This window comes from Bubalus kerabau, chromosome 11 (genome assembly GCF_029407905.1).
Source record: "Bubalus kerabau isolate K-KA32 ecotype Philippines breed swamp buffalo chromosome 11, PCC_UOA_SB_1v2, whole genome shotgun sequence".
NCBI classification, from domain to species: Eukaryota; Metazoa; Chordata; class Mammalia; order Artiodactyla; family Bovidae; genus Bubalus; species Bubalus kerabau.
Genome location: NC_073634.1, coordinates 107,654,922 through 107,676,083, shown reverse-complemented (window position 1 = coordinate 107,676,083; position 21,162 = coordinate 107,654,922). Strand labels below are relative to the sequence as shown.

The 21,162-nt window shown below is 63.5% G+C and overlaps 1 protein-coding gene across 6 annotated transcripts; it reads right to left on the bottom strand.

Moving 5' to 3' along the window:
* Window positions 1–2,599: 2,599 nt before the first annotated feature.
* Window positions 2,600–18,765, bottom strand: WDR5 (WD repeat domain 5). 6 transcript variants are annotated; one of them, XM_055541599.1, is made up of 17 exons: window positions 18,617–18,765; window positions 17,874–17,949; window positions 15,684–15,830; window positions 15,342–15,501; window positions 14,574–14,682; window positions 14,338–14,411; window positions 13,905–13,994; window positions 13,683–13,772; window positions 13,474–13,557; window positions 9,915–9,970; window positions 7,098–7,144; window positions 5,945–6,010; window positions 5,268–5,343; window positions 4,670–4,703; window positions 4,360–4,434; window positions 3,875–3,962; window positions 2,600–3,007 (listed from the first exon to the last, which is right to left on the bottom strand). In XM_055541599.1, the coding sequence occupies exons 4-17, from the start codon at window positions 15,420–15,422 to the stop codon at window positions 2,907–2,909; spliced, it is 1,071 nt and encodes a 356-aa protein (XP_055397574.1). In that variant the 5' UTR covers window positions 15,423–15,501; window positions 15,684–15,830; window positions 17,874–17,949; window positions 18,617–18,765; the 3' UTR covers window positions 2,600–2,906. The 6 variants fall into 6 exon arrangements, with proteins under 6 accessions (XP_055397574.1, XP_055397575.1, XP_055397577.1 ...); XM_055541600.1 differs by lacking the exon at window positions 15,684–15,830; XM_055541602.1 differs by lacking the exon at window positions 5,945–6,010 and having other exon boundaries at window positions 18,617–18,763.
* Window positions 18,766–21,162: the final 2,397 nt, after the last annotated feature.

Genomic DNA, 21,162 nt, shown 5'->3' with positions numbered 1-21,162 from the left:
GCATCACAGACATTCAAGGAACAAATAGTAACTGAGCAGCCCCGCTCTTTGGGGAACGGTCCAGGCAGGAGAGGACCCCAGCTCCAGGAGCTCACATCCTAGACCATTCCAGAGTCTTAGTGGACACTTAAGTGGGGCAAGCAGAGCAGGCGACAGTGGTTGGGAAGGTGGGGCCCAAGACAACCCGGGATCAGGACTGAAGGGAGGCACTGAGGAGCCACGGGGGCTTCTGGGAGGATGGTCCAGACCAGGAGAGCCCAGTGCAGAGGCTTTGGCCTGCCCAGCCAGCGTGGCTGCAGAGTGGGGTCAGAGGGCAAGGGCTATTGGCCAGGGTACCGGGGAGCAGCAGAGGGTTTCCCACAGCTGAGGGACAGGGCCTGGCGGCTCGGAGGGCAGGGTGGGAGAAGGCAGGGGGCTGGTCCAGGTGACGAGGAGTGGTCATTTGGGACACATATGATGTCTGTGGGACTTGCTAACAGTGACGGTCGGGCGCAGGAGGAGCAGGTTTGGGGAGCTGGGGGGCTGTGACTCAGCCTGGACTCCAGGAAGAGGGTCTGGCCTGTGGACCTAACGCTGTAACTCGTCAGCACACGGGCCATGTTTAAAGCCATGAGGCTGGTAAGGCCACTCAGAAGGAGAGCGTGGACAGAGGCCAGTGAGGCCTGAGGCCTGGCGGGGCCGTCTCCGCAGTCTCTCGGGGGGTCAGTCTGCTCCCCCCCACCAGCCCCTGCTCTCTGGCCCTCCCACCATCTCCCGAAGGCCTCACCTCCAACCTCCTTGCTCCCCTGCTCCCCAACCTTTTGATGAACAGGTATAATGTCAGGAAAACACATGTGACCTTGAAACAGGCCAAAGCAAGATGGCCAGGTGTCCGGTCCAGAGTGCCATGCAGAGGTCCCCACTGTGGTCTTAGGGCCGTTTCACGACCATCATCGCAGGCTGTCCACAGACCCTTATCCTCAGAAACGCCAAACTGTGCCCCGTGGGATGTCCACATTAGTGTCCTATGGATTGTTACCAGTTTTGAATCCCTCTGCAAATCCACGTCCTGTTGCCTGTGTAGAAATATCCTCTGAACCCGTCGTTGCCTCGTTCAGTTTCCTCCCTGACTTGAGTAAAGCCCCCGCCGAGGGTGCGCTGGTTGAGTGGTCGTTTGCCTTTGTGCCACCCCTGCCCCCTCACACCCCGGTAACAGCTACATGTTAAGAAGGGTAAGTGCTTCTTTGGGAACAAAATTACAAGACAGGAAATTCTTTATTTTCAAAAAGAGAATGCATTTTTACATAATTCTACAACAGAGAATTCAAATGTAGAAAAAATAAACTATATTCAAGGACACAGCACTCTGCACACATGCCCCTGCCCTGGGGCAAGTCTGACACCAGAACCAACAAAACCCAAAGAACCTCAACCTTGGTCCAGGGAAAACCAAGGCCGCCACTGCCATGGGGCCTCAGCATCTCCCGCCCAGACGCTCAGGCGCTGCAGGCTCGGGGGTCCCTGCGCTGGAGCGGTTCACTCCTATGACAGCCAAGCCATCGGCATCTCTGCTTCGGAAGGGGAGGCTGGGGGAGCAGCGCCGGGCTGTCCCGACACCTGTGGCTGTACGTGCTGCCTCAGCAGCCGCCGGGCGGCGCCTCCCGCTTCCCCACCTGCAGGGCTCCCTGGAGGCCAAGCACTGGCCTCGCCACCTGGGCCCAGGCAGGGGACACGCCTCCACCGCAGAGGCCTCGGGACGCCAGGTGAACCCGCTGCAGAGAGGGGCCCCCGTGGACGGCAGCAGCTGCCTGACCGCGCTGCCCTGCAGTCTGCGCCCCCAACTCCCACGGTTCCACTGGCAGGAAGAGGCCCCCGATCAGAGCCTAGGTGGGCAAGGCGGGTGGATGACACCATCTCCCTGTGAGGAGCCGGCTCCTGAGCCCACCCGTCCTGAGGCTGGTGGCGGGTGGACCAGACCAGGGCTCTCCGCCCCTGCCCTCGCCAGCGTCTGCCATAGACCACGAGACACCGCAGGGACCTGGGCGTCTCTGCAACAAGGAACCCTACTGCCTGCCTGCAGCCCCACACCTGCGCGCCGCGAGCCGGCAGGGCACTGGCTAGTCCTCTGTGGTCCTGGGCTCCGCGGGATGGAGTGGACACGTCATTTGGGAGATCTGTCAAGAATCCTTTCAACCTCCTGCCGACTGTGAGACTTCTTGTAAAAGAGCCACACAGAGAAGAGCGCCAGGTGAGAACTCGGCTGCCACGCGTTCACACACGTGCTTGGCTGCCTTCAGCACGGCTCAGGGTGCTGCTTGTCGTGTGACCAGCCGTGGGACCAAAGGAAGCACTGAGGGTGGTCCCCACGCCAGCATCACGGGGGCAACGACCCCAAAGCACAGGCTTTTCCATGGCCATCACACAGTGAGTGCTCTGTGCTCCCCAGACAGACTCAGGACACGTGGTCACAGGCAGGACGCTGTCGCCAGAGCATCACTGAACACACGCAAGGGGCGGCCTCCGAGGCTGGCAGCCAGGACCCGTGGTGGCGACGGCACAGCGCTGGCGATAAAATCGCAAAAACGGTGCAGAATAGTTACCAGAAAAAACACAACTCATGATAAATTGAACTTCACCTTTTTGTAATAAAAAATTAAAAATCTCTGTGGACTCTGAACACAATATTTCTGTGGACTCTGAACACAATACAGACTAGGAACTCTTCCCCAGACGGTGAGAAAGGGATTGGCAGAAACGTCACCAGCAACCTCCAGACCCTCAAGTGGGAGACACGCCCCAGCCAAGTTTCTTCAGAGGCAGCTCAGGGCCAAGCCCCACAGGTCCCCGGGCTTGGACCGGGAGCCCCTCCAAGAGCCGCGCTCCCATGAGTCCGGGTGGACTTTCCGGCAGCGCCCGGCACCTTGGGCCTAGCAGTCGCTCTTCCAGAGCTTGATGGTCTTGTCGTTCTCCAGGGCAGCCGAGGCAATGATGTTCTCCGTGGGGTGACACGCCGTTGAGATGACGACGTCTGCAAACAGATGGTCGACGTCCGTTCCCCCCTTGGGCCCGGCCCTCTGCACGGGGCTGCCCACCCCGCGCTCAGCACACAGAGCCGGGGTTCAGGGCGGGAGGACAGCAGGGGGCCCCACCCAGACCCTGGCGAGGCAAGGGGTGCCCCACAGGCCAGGGGCGTGCCGGGGCTGCCGTCAAGCTTGCAGTGCGGAGGTCGCACCCCCCACCTGGACCAGAGCTGCACTGCCCCCCACCCTGGCATGGGCCCTGATGCCCTGTGGGGCCCGCTCTGCAAGTCCACCCAGGGCGGGCACAGCAGATCCCGTTTTGAGCTGGCCCCAGCATCAGGCAAGTCAGTGCGTTTATAGCTTTTCAGGAAACGGAGCCCCAGCATTTCCCCTCTGGCTGGGGCGGCTTCAAGTGAGCCTCTGAGTGTCCCGGCCACGCAGCAGAAGCCACAAGCTGACAGTGGAGGCCAAAGGTGGGGGGCAGGGGCAGGCCCTGCTCCCAGGGGACTTGCGTTCTTAGGGAGAGGGTGTCGCCCCAGGCAGCTAAGGGCTCTACACTGCTGGCCCCTGAGCGCTGGGGAGAGGAGCATGGTGCGGGGGCCCGGGAGGAGCCCAGGTCAACGGAACCACCTCCACATGGGCCCCGGCCACTCCCGGGAGGCCACGGGCCACAGGGACTTTAGAGCTGGGCAGCCAGCTGCCGGGAATGAGCGGTTAAAGCTGAGGCCAGACCGTCCCCCCACAGCCCTGCAAGGGGAGGCGTCACACCATCCCCCGACAGCCCTGAATCCGGAGGCACTGCCCTGGCACCTGCAGACGAGGAGGGGCTCCCAGAGCAGCTGAGAAGTGACGGCAGCAGCAGACGCCCCGCTCACCTGTGTGGCCCTGAAGCTTCTGCACGATCTCCTTGGTCTGCAGGTTCCAGATGTAGACCAAGTTATCCTCCGAGCCCGACACGATCCACTGGGTACAGCATGGGGCAGGGGCGCGGGGACAGAGCCAGGTCAGGCACCCGTGCGGCCGGACCATGGTCTGCGCCCACGGCCCCGGCAGGGCATGCAGCCCCCAAACTACCCCCATCCAGACGCCGTCCCACCGCCTGCCGCTCGCCTCGGGGCGGCTTCTGGGACGCTGGCCGTCAGTCACGGCCCAGCTGCTCATCACAAGGCTCCTGCCTGAGCCTGAGGGTCGGGAGAGTGCCAGTGGGGCCCAGGCAGAGGGAGCAGGACGTTCCCAAACCAGCAGTCTGCAGAGGGGGCCTTCACACCAGTAACATCCAGAAAGCTCCCGCCTGTTCTGTGGCTCAGGACCGGGCCACCTGCAGGAGGGGCCGGGGAGCCACGGGGGGCAGATGACTCACCTTCCCACCGGTGACAGAGAAGTTGGCGAATATACAGTACTTCTCATTCTTGTGGCCCGTGTACGTCTTCAAGCACTGAAACAGCCATGGCCGCCACTCACTCAGGGCCGCCCTCGCCGCTGGTGACCCCCCAGCCACGACGGACAGCTCTGTGAGCACCGTGAGCCCCACCCACAGCCCACCCAGGCCCAGTTTAACCCACATCGTGGGGACATTTGCGCCAAACCAACTCCACAAAGTCACACTCTGTGCCCTGCGGCCACAGCCCAGGACCCTCAGGAGCCCAGGGACCCTTGCTCTGGTCACCCACCTTGCCTTTGCTGTAGTCCCAGAGCTTCAGCGTGCTGCAAGGCAGAGGGGCCGGGTCAGCACATGGTGGGCAGGGGCCCCGCGAAGCGGCCGGGGGTGAGGACACCCGAGCGGACCGTGGGAGCCCCAGGCACGCCAGTAAGGGGTCCTCAGGGCCCCTGAGAAGGGCAGGGGAAGCCCGTCCAGCACAGGTGTCAGCTACGGTCCTTCTTCCTCCCGGGGCGGACCCTGAGAGCCCACCTGCGGGCAGCCCTCTGTGCACAGGAGGCCAAGCCCCAACAACCCCCAGGAGGGCAGCTGACGGGCGGTGACACCTGCCCCCATCTTGTCAGGGAGAAGCAGAAGCAGTGCCCAGTGGAAGTGGGAGCAGTGCCCAGGGGAAGCGGGAGCAGTGCCCACCACCCCTCTCTTAGAGCGCCCAGTGGGAGTAGGAGCAGTGCCCACCACCCCTCGGACAGGAGGGTCCCCGGTAACCATGGAGCCGAGGATCTGAGCCCCGGCTGCACAGATGGGCCTCCGGCGTGGCCCCGGCAGGGAGGGACGGTCTCGGGCTGGGGCCTGGCCACACACCCACCCCGGGCGGGCACGGCAGCGCTTACTTGTCCAAGGTGGCGGCCAGGATGTACTTGCCGTTCGGAGAGAACTTCACGAAGGACACGGGGGGGTTGTCGTCATCTGCATGGAGCACAGACGTGGCTGCCGGGGGGCCCTGACTGCCGGGGGGGCTCCCCCACCACCGCCCAGTGAGGCCACCGCCACGCGTGCCCACGCTGCCACCACCCACCACTCATGCAGCGTGAGAGCCGCTCCGCCCCGTGACCCCCGGGCAGGAGAGCTTCAGGAACAAAGGTCCTGTGGCCACTCGGCCTCAGGAGGCCGGGCCTTCAGCCGCCCCCGGGCTGCTTCCACTCAGGGCACAGAGAAGGCCTCGGGGTGGCCGTCTCGCACGGGGCTTGCCCAACCCAGCTGCCCTGAGGACACGGCCGGCCCGCTGAATCGTGGCGGCCATTCTCCTGAAGGTTTCGCTGGGTCAGCGCAGGTTCTCCCTGGAAACCACCTAGTGATGCCATGCCCACACCCCCGCTCCTGACACTCGGGGTGCAACGCGCCCGGGGGCCCTGGGGAGGCGGGGCGGAGCTGCTGGCTGGGCAGGGCCGGCCTGGGAGGCATGTGGCCCGGTGACCGCGCCGCCCCCGCCTGGGGAGGAGCCCGAGTGCACCCTGGTGAGGGGCCACGTGGCCCTGGGTCCCGAGCACCGGGGTGGCCCACCCATTACCACCTCGGGGGGCCCAGGCCTGCGCCCCGCACGCGGGGGGCCGCTGCTCCCTCTGCTGGGCGGACGCTGGAAAGGCACATGGGGGGGCGCATGAGGGCCGCCCCGCAGCTGGGACAGGCTCGTCCGAGGACGGCCTAAGGGCCTGACGCCCCAGAGTTGAGGTCAGACGGGGCGGGATGCAGCTGCAGCTGCCTGTAATCTTGGGCCTCGGCTCCCGCCCAGCCGCGGGGCGGCCACGAGCTCAGCTAGGAGCCCTCATTCAGCCACGGGCACGAGGACACAGCACCGGTGGGGGCGCCCAGACCCAGGGGACGGTGCCACAGGACACACAGGGCAACGTCTCAGTCAGAGCGCGCAGAGCGAGAAAACCTCCAAGGCCACCGGGGGCCCACCCCGCCCTCCTGGCCTAAGCCTGGCCGCGCAGACCGCGCCTCAGAGGCAGGTTACGTCAGATGAGGCAGCTGGGCGGGCTGCGGGGGCCAAGCCGATCTGACCAGCGTCCTGTGACCTGCAGGAGGAGGTGAGGACGCCCACAGAGGGCTCGCGGGGAAGGCCACAGAGAGGGCCCAGGCGGAGCCAGCCCTGCCCATGCCCTGACCATGGACTCCAGCCTCCAGACGTGGGCACAGGTTTCTGCTGTTGAAGCCACCCACCTGGCCTGCAGACTCCTGTGATGGTGGCCAGAGCAGACCCTCAGAGCCACGCCTGCTCCCATGACAGCCCAGGGCAGGAGGCAAGCCTGGCCCATGGAGCCCGCCAACTCACCCGACACAGCAGAGGCCTTCCATCAGGACTCAGAGATTGGCCTCCCTGACAGTAAACCCTCCCCACCCCTGTCAGCCTCCCAGGCCTGAGGCCCTGGGGGCCCCTCAGCCACCCTCTGGCCACACACACACCCTGCCCGGCGGCGCCTCTGGCCACACACAGCACGCTGCCTTCCCACGGTGCCACCACCCCCGGCACAGCCCCACACCGTCTGCGGAGACCCTGGAGTCCCCAGCCCTAGCAGACAGGGCTCACTGAGGGCCCCAGCCAGGCTGGACGACAGAGCTGAGCAGGAAGGAGCGGGAGAGGAGGGACGGCAGCAGAGAAGGAGCCCCTGCGGGAGAAAGGGTGTCTGTGCAGGACGCGGCCACAGGCCGCCCCCACTCACCGATGAGCGTCTTCAGGCACTGGCCCGAGGCGGTGTCCCAGATCCGACTGCAAAGCAACAGGCAGAGCGGTGACCAGGGGGCCCGGGCCCGCTTCCCGTCCTGACGCCTCGCTCACTCGCTCAGTCTCTCTCAGCGCCACGGGGAGACAGTGGAGGACGGCATGGCCGGCCCGCTCCGCACCCATGGCCACCGGCCCGACCTGCCCCACCACAGGCTCTCCAGGCACCGGCACGCCAAGCACGCAGCCCCGGGGGCAGCGCTTCTCACACAAACAGCGTTATCATGGCACTCGTCTGGATGGCCTCTGGTTCAGGGACAAGAGAGCCTGTTCTAAGAGCCGATACTCCCCGGCTGGACATGCAGGCGTCACGCCAATCCAGCCTCGGTGCGTGTGCGGTTTCTGCCAGCACGACACCCCATGACCTAGAGATCAGCCTCGATCCACTTCTCACGCGATGACCTTCTCATCACGTTAGCTGGAAATCCCAAGTTGCACTGAGTGATGAAGGAAACGGGGACATGCGGACTGTCCACAGGCCACACGCGACTCCTCACACGCAGCACACACACAGCCTGCGGCACGGTCAGCCCTGCCGCGCCCCGGGAGCCCTACTGCAGAGCCGCCGCCGGCTGAGCGTGCTCACACACACCGGGTCCCGCGTGGCCAGGCCCTGGCGCAGCCCCGGCCGGTCCTGACCCCCTTGGCCTCCTGCAGCTCCACCTGCTCACCCCGGCTCAGCCCCCGTCTCTGCCCGGCCCACCCACCCTTCTCTCCCAAGCCTGGACCGACGCGCCCTGTTTCAGGTGTGTTTCTTGAAAACAAGCGGTCAGAGGGCTTTGACCCACACTTGACAGCTTCTCCTGCGGGGCGCAGCCAGGCCCAATGGCACGCAGCGCACGCGGCGCGCTCCGGTGCTGCCACGGTTTCTTACGCACATCACTTTGTTACTCTAGCTTCTCTGTTATTGGCACTAAGCGTGGACAGATTTCTCAGGCCGCTCTCTCCCTCGTGGCTGGAGGTCCCCTGCGGGCCCGGGTCTGGCCAGTGGCTGCTGTGACAGCAGCCTGCGCCCAGCCCGCCCCGACGCTCCGCACGCACGCGCTGCGCCCAGCCCGCCCGGCGCTCCGCACTCACGCGCTGCGCCCCGCACGTCCCGACGCTCCGCACGCACGCGCTGCGCCCAGCCCGCCCCGGCGCTCCGCACGCACGCGCTGCGCCCCGCACGTCCCGACGCTCCGCACGCACGCGCTGCGCCCAGCCCGCCCCGGCGCTCCGCACGCACGCGCTGCGCCCAGCCCGCCCGGCGCTCCGCACTCAGGCGCTGCGCCCAGCCCGCCCGGCGCTCCGCACTCAGGCGCTGCGCCCAGCCCGCCCCGACGCTCCGCACGCACGCGCTGCGCCCAGCCCGCCCCGACGCTCCGCACGCACGCGCTGCGCCCAGCCCGCCCGGCGCTCCGCACTCAGGCGCTGCGCCCCGCACGTCCCGACGCTCCGCACGCACGCGCTGCGCCCAGCCCGCCCCGGCGCTCCGCACGCACGCGCTGCGCCCCGCACGTCCCGACGCTCCGCACGCACGCGCTGCGCCCAGCCCGCCCCGGCGCTCCGCACGCACGCGCTGCGCCCCGCACGTCCCGACGCTCCGCACGCACGCGCTGCGCCCAGCCCGCCCCGGCGCTCCGCACGCACGCGCTGCGCCCCGCACGTCCCGACGCTCCGCACGCACGCGCTGCGCCCAGCCCGCCCCGACGCTCCGCACGCACGCGCTGCGCCCAGCCCGCCCGGCGCTCCGCACTCAGGCGCTGCGCCCCGCACGTCCCGACGCTCCGCACGCACGCGCTGCGCCCAGCCCGCCCCGGCGCTCCGCACGCACGCGCTGCGCCCCGCACGTCCCGACGCTCCGCACGCACGCGCTGCGCCCAGCCCGCCCCGGCGCTCCGCACGCACGCGCTGCGCCCCGCACGTCCCGACGCTCCGCACGCACGCGCTGCGCCCAGCCCGCCCCGGCGCTCCGCACGCACGCGCTGCGCCCAGCCCGCCCCGGCGCTCCGCACGCACGCGCTGCGCCCAGCCCGCCCCGGCGCTCCGCACGCACGCGCTGCGCCCAGCCCGCCCGGCGCTCCGCACTCAGGCGCTGCGCCCAGCACGTCCCGACGCTCCGCACTCACGCGCTGCGCCCAGCACGCCCCGACGCTCCGCACGCACGCGCTGCGCCCAGCCCGCCCCGGCGCTCCGCACTCACGCGCTGCGCCCAGCACGCCCCGGCGCTCCGCACTCACGCGCTGCGCCCCGCACGCCCCGGCGCTCCGCACTCACGCGCTGCGCCCAGCACGTCCCGACGCTCCGCACTCACGCGCTGAGCTCAGACACGTCCCGACCCTCCGCACTCACGCGCTGAGCTCAGCTCAAAACACTCTCCCTACAGCTCCCCGCACGTCTCACAGCGTCCACACAGCACTTCCACTCCAAGCGTCAAGGCCACGGGCCTGACCTCAGACAGCATGCTCTCGAGACAGTGCCCCACCTCCCCTCCCCCACCCGCCCCCTGGGACGGACCTGGGCTCTCAGCACCTGCTCAGGACCAACAGGGCACTCGAGGATGCGCACGTTGGCACACCTTTCCTCCACCACGCCCCTTACCGGGGCCACAAGCTTAGGACGCCCACCCTCCAGGGCCCACAAGGAGCCACGTCTGGGACAGCTGCGCCTCCCCGACCCCACCTGCCCCACAGCCCCCGCTGGACGCCGAGAGGCACAAACGGTGCAAGGAAAGGCCTTTAAATGCTCACTGGCTCAGTCAAGTAAGACTGTTACTTACCAGAGACCATCGTAGCTACTGGAAACTATCAGGGATCCGTCTCGGTTAAAGTGAACCTGAGGACGAAGGAGAGGGAGGGGGAGACGCACTCTGAGGTCAACACAGACGCGATCATCAACGCCGACTCCCGCACTCCAACCCCACAACAGACACACACACGGAGCAGCTCTTAACTCCCCCGACTTCCTGAGCCTCTAAGAGACGCACAAGCAACAGGGATGAAGTGATCGTTCTCACCTGGCGTCTCAAGCAAGCCTGTTTCATGACGGAAGACTGAACCACACAAAACCAACCCTGAAACGTCTGGGGTCTTTCAATCGTGGACTACAAAACGCCCGGGGAAAACTACAAACGTCCAACCCAGATGCCCTGCTCCGCAGGGAGAGGCCCAGCTGGCCGGAGCCTGTCTGTGGATGTAGACGTGACGGTGGTCTGACCACGGCCTCCATCCAGAGGGAAAAGTCAGGAGAGAGGCCCACCTATTCAGACACTCGCGAGTGTCACTCATGGGCGTACCCCTGCCCGCCGAGCACCCCCCAGAACCACAAGACACCCAGATCGGCTGCTCCGAGTGCCCAGACACCGAACCCCGGGATGCCCGAGCCAGCATGAGCTTTCCAGACAAGGCGGGAACACGACCCAGGCTACTCCAAACCACGTGGCTGGGGAGAGGCAGAGCCCCCAGGTGGGAGGCGGCCGGTGCCATCTCCACACCAGAGACTCTGCCTGAATGCCTGACCCTGCCCACGATGGGGACAGGCGAGACACATCTGATAAGCAAGGGCCACCGGACCAGCCCCGACTCCCAACTGGTGGGTCTTTGGTTCATCCTCTTTCTTTTTTCTGACTGACTCTCTGCTTGAGCGGCAAGAGCAATCCATGTCAGAAGTTCAAGTCCTGGGCAGGACAAGCCGTTTCACAACAAGTGACCCCGGGGGAAACACCATGCTTGCTGCCGCACGCTGTGCCTGCCCTGCGCGAGGGTCCCGAGAGCCTGCGTCTCTCCCACGCTGCCAGCAGAGGCCGGTCCGGGCCCACAGCTGGGAGAACTGCCGTCCACACGGCCCAGGGCCCGTGACGGGGCCGCGTGCGCCCCTTCCGCCCCTTCCACCTCTCAGCCGCTGCGCAGGGCAGTAACAGGTGAAACGAGCCCCAGGTATTTCATTTCACCCAGTGTCCCCTGGAGGACATGGCAGCCCATGCCAGCGTTCTCGCCTGGAGAATCCCATGGACAGAGGAGCCTGGGGGCTACAGTCCGTGGGGGTGCAGAGTCAGACATGACTGAAGCGGCTGAGCACACACACGCCTGCATTTGACACACTTCAGCACACACCAGGGTTAGAAACCACCAGCAGCACCTGACTCTCCCTTTGGTGCACGGAGTCCTGGAAACCTGAGAGGCTCGCTTTCTCACACTCCCTCACACCTCAGTCGGGACGCTGCCCCGGGTGGCCGGGGGCCTCCGTGTGGACGACGTGGCCCCTGAGGAGCCCTGGTCGCTGGCCCCGCCCGGCTCCCACCACGATCTCCTCAGCCTCCCAAACCGACTTTCTCTCAAACTCGCAGCACCTGAGCTCATCACACTCAACCCTTTGAACCTGTGAACTGTGATCTGATGGAAACCCCTTGCAGGTGATGCTGAGCGGGCCCAAAGCCCGCACGGCGCTCCGCCCTGCTCCTGACCACGTTCAGAGGGCACAGCCAGCAAACGCAGCGAGGTGTCCCTCTGCACCAGCGCTGGGTGAGGGCACGACAGCCACAGTGCGGGCCACACACCAAGCGGCATGCAGGCCCGGGCTCTGCCAACACCTGCCCAGGGGCGCCGCGGCACGAGCGTGCCGACCTGGGCTGCACCCCTCTCCATGGAGTGAGAGCCACCAGTCAGTGCCCGTCGGGGGGACCAGCACAAAGTGTCGGCCACCGGCAGGCACAGAGCTGGAAGGAGCCCCAGACCCTCACCCCAGCAGGCAGAGCTGGAGCAGAGCAGGGGTGCACTGGAGAACATGTAGTTAAAAACTGCAGTGGGCACCCTCCTTGCAGCCCCAGGCACGGGTCACGACATGGGGCCAGCAGGGCCATGCCCGAGGGCCAGCACCATGCCAGGAGCTTCAAACAGCTCATCCAATTCAGTTGCTCAGTCGTGTCCGACTCTGCGACCCCATGGACCGCAGCATGCCAGGCCTCCCTATCCATCACCAACTCCTGGAGCTTGCTCGAACTCATGTCCATTGAGTCGGTGATGCCATCCAACCATCTCATCCTCTGTCATCCCCTTCTCCTCCTGCCTTCAATCTCTCCCAGCATCAGGGTCTTTTCCAATGAGTCAGCTCTTTGCATCAGGTGGCCAAAGTATTGGAGTTTCAGCCTTAGCATCAGTCCTTCCAATAAATATTCAGGACTGATTTCCTTTAGGATGGACTGGTTGGATCTCCTTGCAGTCCAAGGGACTCTCAAGAGTCTTCTCCAACACCACAGTTCAAAAGCATCAATTCTTTGGCGCTCAGCTTTCTTTTATAGTCCAACTCTCACATCCATACATGACTACTGGAAAAACTATAACCTTGACTAGACGGACCTTTGTTGGAAAAGTCATGTCTCTGCTCTTTAATATGCTATCTAAGTTGGTCACAGTTTTTCTTCCAAGGACCAAGCGTCTTTTAATTTCATGGCTGCAATCACCATCTGCAGTGATTCTGGAGCCCAAAAAAATAAAGTCTGTCACTGTTTCCACTGTTTCCCCATCTGTTTGCCATGAAGTGATGGGACTGGATGCCATGATCTTAGTTTTCTGAATGCTGAGTTTTAAGCCAACTTTTTCACTCTCCTCTTTCACTTTCATCAAGAGGCTCTTTAGTTCTTCTTCACTTTTTGCCATAAGGGTGGTGTCATCTGCATATCTGAGGTTACTGATATTTCTCCCAGCAATTTTGATTCCAGCTTGTGCTTCATCCAGCCCCGAGTTTCTCGTGATGCACACTGCATGTTAAGTTAAATAAGCACAGTGACAATAACTAGCTCATTATGTGTCCCCAAAAGGTCAAGCCCTGAGCACAGCATCAGCAGGACATGGCTAAGAACGCTTAAAATCGCTCAGCTACAGGACTTCAGAACCTGAAAAGGACCAACCATTTGGTAACAACAGACAACCTGTTTATACATGACTCCTTCTACTTTTCAAAAGGTAAACTTGGCTAAAAAACCATTTCTGGCTCCTTGTTGACAAAGAGACACTTTGCCTCATTTGTACATTGGGCAGTTTATGACACGTGAGTAGTTTAACACTTGCACACTCACCCCGCACACGGGGGTGCCCAGAACAGTCACTGTGGACCACGCAGGGAGGATACCTTCCCCCCGTCTCCCCACGACTGGCCACCACGACCCGGGATGCTCTACCCACTACAGTCACCCCCGTGCCACACTCCCCGCACCAGTGGTCACACCTGCGCCGCTCAGCCCTTGCAGACCCGCTCCCTGCCTGCCCTGTGAGACCCCCCCCACCCCCCGGGCACAGGTCCCCGAGCATGGCCTCTGCCGCCAGGGCGGCGGCGGGACTCACGGCCGAGACAGGATCTGAGTGGGCCGGCAAGGTCTTGAGGCACTTCCCTGTCTTCACGTCCCATATGCGCACGCTCTCGTCAAACTGAAGGCAAAGGGGCAAGTGACGGCGGCTCTGCTGGGCGGAACAGGGGGCAACCCCCCAGCCCCGAGCCCCTCAGCGAGCAGCCTGGGGGCCCCCACCCCCGCCCAGGGGAGCCGCACACTTACGGAGCCCGAGACAATGAGGTTGGACTGGGGGTTGAAGTTACAGCAAAAGACGTAATTGCTGTGTCCCTTCAGGGTTTTCAGACACTTTCCCTAAAATAACATCGTTCCTGGGGATTATTTCCCCAAATATCGGTGTCAGGGCGACCCCGCCTCACCCAACTCACGACAGTGGCCAAGCGCCTGGCGACACGCCGCCGCTCGGCAGCCACGCCCGGAGCTTACCGAGCTCACGTCCCAGATCTTCAGGGTCTTGTCATCTGAGGCGGAAACAAGGAGGTTAGAATCTGACGACCAGGCCACGTCGGATATGCCCTGCGGGAGGAGACACACGGTCATTGCTTTGACAAAACGGGACCAGCCAGCCAAAGTCAGACCCCCAACGTCCAACTGAAGATAACCGGACATCATGCCCTCAGCTCGGGAGGACCGCACAGATGGACACACAGGCCAGGCCCAGAAGCCTGTTCCCTGGGGCTCTGCCAGGCCTGCAGCCAGGCACAAACGCACCTGAGGAGGTCAAAGCTGGGAGGCAAATCCCCACCTAAAAAACTGGGGAGGAGGCCCGAGCGGGGGGCTCCGACCCGAACCTGACAGGCCTGGGAGTTGGGCCCCCCACGCCCAGCAGAGCTTCAGTCGGGGCGGGGCAGAGACCTACCAGCTTGTGACCAGAGATGGTTTTCTCAAATTTCCCATCATATGCTCCCCAAATCTTAATGAGTTTATCTGCAGCTGAAATAAAGGAATGAAAGGCAGTCAAGGTCTCCAGTCAACACCTGGGCTGCCCACAGCCGCACCCGAGGAGCCGCGTCCTCAGCACCTGTCACCAGGCTCCCCCGCCCCGGCCCGTCTCTGCAGAGTCTCAACCAGCAGTCACAGGGCGGGGGCACCTACACGAACTCGCCAGCCACTCCCCGTTGGGGCTGAACTTCACAGAGGACACAGCTTTCGTGTGGCCGGCCAGGGTGAATTTAAGAGCATAGTTTGGTTTCACCGGTGTGGGCTGTTAAAGAGAGAGTACTGGTCAGCCAACAGTTATCCCACTGCCCACTGATCGCCAGTCTGGATGTGATGCCCAAGGTGTAAGGTCAAGCTCTGGACAATGCCTCCGAGAGCCCTCATCCGGCTGAACACACATGCCTAACCCTGAGCCCGGACTTCCCACACCAGCCCTGCTTCTCCCGTGCTCTGCCATCCAGACTAGAAACACGGGGATCCCTCCCGGAAGCACCTGCCCCCGCACCGTGCAGCTGGGAGCCCCAGCAGCACCAGCCCTGCTTCAGCAGCCCCCACCCGTGCCAAGCTCCGCCCCCCACAACCTCCCCTGAATCCTGCGCCCCTGGGCAGACCTGCCTGTTGCCTGCGGGCTACCTCCACAGGGAAGGGTGGGACCAGAGTTGGGGAGCTTAACAAGAGACGTTGTCTGAGTCCCACAGAGACTCTTACGATCAAGACCAAGGGCTGACAAAGCCCCCTCACCAGGTGACAGGGCGGGCATCCCCAACATGGCCCATAAAAGCACTGGCCGGGGATGTGGTCTGGAGTAAAAGCCGGCACTGTTTCAGTGGGGAGGAAGAACAGGCTTACGCACTTGAAATACCATTTCCGAGCATCTCGCATCCTCCATGCCCTGGCCGTTCCCTGGGGCCCCCAGGGACACACCTTGCTCTGTGTGGCCGAGGATGACGGGGTGGGCTGTGCTCGGGCGGCCTCCGTCTCCGGCTTCTTCTCCTCCGTCGCCATGGCTCTGCAGCACCCCGGGCAGAGAGGTCACAGCCCCAAGTGGAGAACGTGCCGTGGGAGGGCGTCTGCTGGTCCAAGCCTGCAGCGGGGGACGGGCCAACACACAAACCACGCTGCAAAGATGGGTGCCCTCCAGGGACCCGCCGGGGGTGCCAGAGTTAAGAGTCTGCTTTTCCACGCCTGGGGCCACGGGTTTAATCCCTGATCGGGGAACAAAGACCCCATATGCTGCATGGTCCAGCCAAAAATAAATAAACTTACAAATAAAATATATTAGACAGTTAGTGTCCAGGAAAGAGAACAAACAGCGCTGGCCTTCCTGAGCCCTGCAGCGGGCGCTGGTCCAGGCTGGGGTCTGCTCCGCCCCTCCTCGCTAGTCCTTTTCAGACACCGCTGCTCTCGCCCCACCTGTGGATCAGAGCCCAGGACCCACCTTCAGCGGCGTTTCCTGCTTTGTTACCCACACATCTGCAGAAACACAGCAAAGTCCAGGCAGACAAAAGGCAATTCTCTTCAAAGATCCCCTGATACACTTAAAACAAATCAGGGCTTCCCTGGTAGCTCAGTGGTAAAGAATCCGTCTGCCAATAAGGAGTCACAGGTTCGATCCCTGGTCCGGGAAGATCCCACGTGCTGCGGAACAACAAAGCCTGCGCACCACAACTACTGGGCCTGCTCTGGAGCCCGGGAACCGCAACGACTGAGTTCACGTGCGGCAGCGACTGAAGCCAACCACTGAAGCACCCTAGAGCCACGCTCTGCTACAAGAGAAAGCTCATGCAGCAAGACTCAGCAGTGCTAAAAATAAACAAATGTATTAGTAATAATAAAAGTAGCCAAGGATCTCTTGATCAGGGAACAAACATGCCAAGTGACAGGAGCTGAGCTGCAGGAACACATCCAAGCCCCCAACAGCACCCCAGTGGCGCAACAGGGCCCACAGCAGGAGCGCAGCCCCCGCGGCCCTCCTCCCGGCTCCAGGGCTGCCGAGTGCAGGCTGCAGACACATGGCCCCTTGAAGAACGCTAACAGCGAGAGACTCTCTGTCCCCGGTGAGGCAGTGACCAGGCAGCCGTAAAGCACAGCCCGGAGCTGGCCCTGCCATGGAGTCCCCACCGCCCGGCCTTCCTAGAAGCCTTCGCCTGAAGCACACCCAGACACCTTGCAAGCCAGCTCGCTGCAGAGGATGGAGAGACTGCAACATGCAAACGGGAACCTGGGGAACACCGTGTGGCAAGAGCCTGGCTTCCCCTATCACAGGAGGACATGCCGTTACTGGGATACATAGCCCAGAAGCCAGGTGACTCTGAAATCAAGGGAAGGCATTATTCCAGAGCAGAGCCACCGAGACATCCCACAAGCATCGCGGGCCATCCAAGTCCAGAAGCTGGCACCACCATGAGCCAAGGAGTTTACACACTCTAAGTTGTAGCTCGGCATTGAAAACTGCAGTCACCCCGAGGCGGAGTGGACGGAAGCCATCCACAAGAGCACGTCCCCGGTCTCCTCCAGGAGGAGGGGAGAGGACCCATCTCGCAACATGGCAGTGCAGAGCACCCGGCCGGCCACCTGCTGTGAGGGTCGCGGCCTAGGGACAGAGGTGGGGCACCCAGAATGGGGCAGGGGAGGCCAGGGGCTGGTTGGCAAACCTGCCCGGGGGCAAGGTGCGGGCACAAAGCTGCGGCTCAGGAAGCGCTGGCTACTCAGTGAATACCTTTAGTGCGACCAGGCCCCGCCAATGGACCCAAGCGCTGCCTTCCCCTGGGTGGGCGGCACACTGGGTGGGCAGAGGAGCAAAGGCCCAGAGCTGGAGGGTCTGTTTCACAGAAGCCGACCCCTGAGGGAGCCAGACCACAGCTAGGGCTGACAGAGGGGAAGCCCGAGGCGTGTCCACGCCAAACGCAAGTGGGAACAGAAGAGGCTCCGTTCGGGATGGGACGGCAGCTCTGAGGCCTGAGCAGCTCCTGTTAGCATAAAAGCCAAGACCACCAGGTGAGGTGAGGCTCGACTCCTGCAAACCTGCTGCCCTCGGGTGAGGAGCAGGGATACACAGGGGGTCTCACAGAGAAGGTGCCCGACTCCTCCCAGATCAACCCTTGCCCTACCCTTCCGCCAGCAAATCATTAACTGCACAAAACATCAGCGCACGGAAATCCAGCCCAGCTCTTGCAAATACAATCGCTTGACTCTTTACGTGTGGAGCCAGCCTCCAGAGCAATTAACAACAGACCCCTCTTGGCACCCAGGTGAGCCTGGCCACCCAAGGCTGAGCCAACCGACTTGGGGGGTGGGGAGTGCTCTTGGTCAACCGGTAAAACGCAAAACGCTCGGGGCTCCACCCCAGAGACTGGGCCCCCGCCCGTGGGAAGAGAGAGGGGCCACGAGCCGCCGGAGAGTCTGGGACCCCCCGCTCCCGGCACTCCATCCGGGTTCTCAGACGCGCCAGCTTACCTCTCTGCCTCCTATGCAGCCTCGCCAAGCGCGGAGGCACTGTCTCGCTCAGGACCCGCCAGCGTCGACAGGGAACCTGAGCGGGAAGAAACGGGGTGAGCGGGCTCCGGGGAGCACCTTCCACACCCCCAGAACGGCTCTCGCAGGCCAGGCTGCAAGGGGTCTGAGGCTCCACTGCGGGAGCGCGGTGCGCTGTCCGTGGCCGCGGGCAGCCCCGCGATCCCCGGAGCCCCGGGCCCTCCGGGGAGCAGGGAGCCCGGCTGCCTTGGGCAGGGGGGCGGGAGGGCGGCAGGCTGAGGTGGGGGCGTCTGTGCGGCTGAGGGCACCCAGGCGCGGGCTGGCCCGGTGGGTCGGGGGTCTCTCTCTCTGGAAGCAAAGGGGGCGCCGCGCTCGGCTGCGCTGGGGGCCGTAGTCCCGGGGCCGGGGGCTCGTCACCTGACCGCCGAGGGCGGGGAGGCCCCCAGGGTCCGGCGGCCCGGGCGGGCCCGTTCGCGGCGGGCTCGCGTCAGGGCAGAGGGCCGCCGGGGGCCCGGCGTCCGGCAGGCAGGAGGCGCGCGGCGCGGGCGCCCAGAGGCGAGGCGGCCGGCGCGGGGCGTCCGCGCTGCGAGGCCCGGCGGGGCTGGACCCGGGCCGGGCCCGGGCCGCCGGAACACGTGCGGCGGCCGGGGGCGCGGGGGCCGCCGGCGTCCGGCCGGCCCCGCGCCCCCCGGGACGTGCCCGCCGGCTCGGCGGCCCCCGCTTACCTGCCCGGGGCGGTGAAGGGACTGAGGTGGGCGCTCCGGGCGTCGCGTCGGCCGCCGCCTGGGCGGGAGCCGGGCCGAGCTTGACTAGGCGGCTGGGCGGCAGTGCGCGTGCGCGTGCGCGGGGGGCGGAGGCGGACGGGGCGGGGCAAACGCACAAAGCCGGCCTCTCGGAGGCGAGCTACGGGAGGCGACGAGGGACAGAACGCCTCGGCCTGGCTCACCGCCTTAAAGGGACAGTGTGCCGCGCGCGCCCCCTGCTTTAAGGCGTTAACCCTAGTAGTGGCTCGTTGGCAAAGACCGTGATGCTGGGAGAGATTGACGGCGGGAGGAGAAGGGCGCGACAGAGGATGAGATGGTGGGATGGCATCGCCGACTCAATGGACGTGAGCAAGCTCTGGGAGATGGAGAAGGACAGGGCCTGGCGTGCTGCAGTCCATTGGGTCACAAAAAACCGAACACGACTGAGCGACTGAACTGAACTGGGATTGGCGAGTTCAGGTCCTTCTGCACCTTCTAAATACTTAAGTATGGTGATGCCTACAGGAAGTACTTGCGCGCCCCTTGAGTGTTCACATCTTGAGCGCGCCCTGCAGCGGCGCCCCAGGGAGGAGCCGAGCTCTCCGTCTCCGGGATTAGCGGGGCGCTGGAGGGGTCGCGTCTCTCCACAGCCGCGCAAGCCGGGGAGCGGCGGCGGCCGCGTCCACAGCCCCCGGCCGGCCTAGGCGGTTCTCCGCGTGGCATCTCCATTAATTTCGGGACACCCCTGTGAGGGGCCCTGGCCTGCCAACTTGTAAGAGAGAGGAGCCTTGAGCTTCGAAAGGTTCAGAACCTGGACTCTGGGAGCTGCGCCCACCGGCTACCCCGCAGGACCTGCGGCGGAGTCGGCGGGGCCTTCCCGCCCCTGGGTCAAGAGAGTTGTCTCCTGAGTCCCCAGCGCGGAGATGCGAACTGTCGCTGCGTGCGGGCTACTCTGGGGTCTGCGGGGTTATAGCCCAGACAGGTATTATTATCTCCTCTGGTTACAGATGGGGAAGGGGAGGCCCGGAGCGGAGGGATCAGCGGCCCAAGGAGAACCCGGAGCCGGTGTTCTGGCCCCAAATCCTGTGCATTCTCACCCCCACTGCCCTGCTTCTGCTACCCACTGGGTCTTAGAATCGCGGATGGTCTCCGGAGCCCTATGGCCCCTCCCTGGGCCCTTGGATAGAATTTCGTGCAGTCTCTTATTTCCCAACTAAAAATGGGAACTCCGAATATGACACAGGAACCCGTGCAAACAAAAGGACAGAGCATTTGAAATGGAAATGCCCAGGGAATATAAGTTGTGTGGTTGTCATAGATACAGGAGCCCAAACTGGCAGCTGGCTGGAGTCCAGCCCCTCCCAAGGAGGATGCCAGGGCCGGTAAAGTCCCTGTCTGACCCTGCCTGGCAAGGAGGCTGTGGCTACCAAAGGTAACAAAACCAGCTCTGGATGAAGACGGGTATCTGCATCCACCTGGCTGCCTCGGCCCAAAACGGAGCCCATTAGGAATACCCCTCTGTCCCTGCTCAGACAGCTCTCCTAGCCGTCAACTTCCCTGCCTCCATACTCCACTGCTGCCTCCCAGCTGGCTTTTTCCAAACCTCTCTGAAACACAGTCTGAACTAAACTCTTGGGTCCAAATCGGGTCCAAATCCAGTCTCTGCTGGCTGGGGTGCCCAGACTGGTCTCCATCCTGTAGCCTAGAGCCACCCCCAAACTGTGCACCCCAGATTCCAGCCCCAAGCCGAAAGTACTTCTAACTCTAGAACTCAGACTCAAACCAGGTTCCCAAGTAAATGGGTCTTGCATTCCTCCTCTCCCCACTGGCACCCTACCAACAACCCCCCCCCACCTCCCAGATACAGCCTTCCAGTGAAAATGAGAAAACTAATCTTCTAGATCTCTCAAGTGTTTTTGCAGTCCATCCTGTGGTCATAGCTAAAATCCTGAAGCCAAATAGCGTATTGATAGCAGGTAAAGCAATTTAACGGAGAAGGCAATGGCAACCCACTCCAGTACCTTTTCTTGCCTGGGAAATCCCATGGGCGGAGGAGCCTGGTAGGCTGCAGTCCATGGGATCGCTAAGAGTTGGACACGACTGAGCGACTTCACTTTCACTTTTCACTTTCATGCATTGGAGAAAGAAATGGCAACCCACTCCAGTGTTCTTGCCTGGAGAATCCCAGGGAGGGCGGAGCCTCGTGGGCTGCCGTCTATGGGGTAGCACAGAGTCGGACACGACTGAAGCAATGCAGCAGCAGCAGCAAAGCAATTTAAACAAAGCAGGTGATCTGTTTATTGTCTCAACTTTTAAATCCTTTGCTGCTGCTGCTAAGTCACTTCAATTGTGTCCGACTCTGTGCGACCCCATAGACAGCAGCCACCAGGCTCTTCTGTCCCCGGGATTCTCCAGGCAAGAATACTGGAGTGGGTTGCCATTTCCTTCTCCAAAATCCTTTTCCACCCCTCCCCAAATATGGTCAGACTCAGGAAAATCACAAGTGGAAATGGAAGAGAGGGATAAAA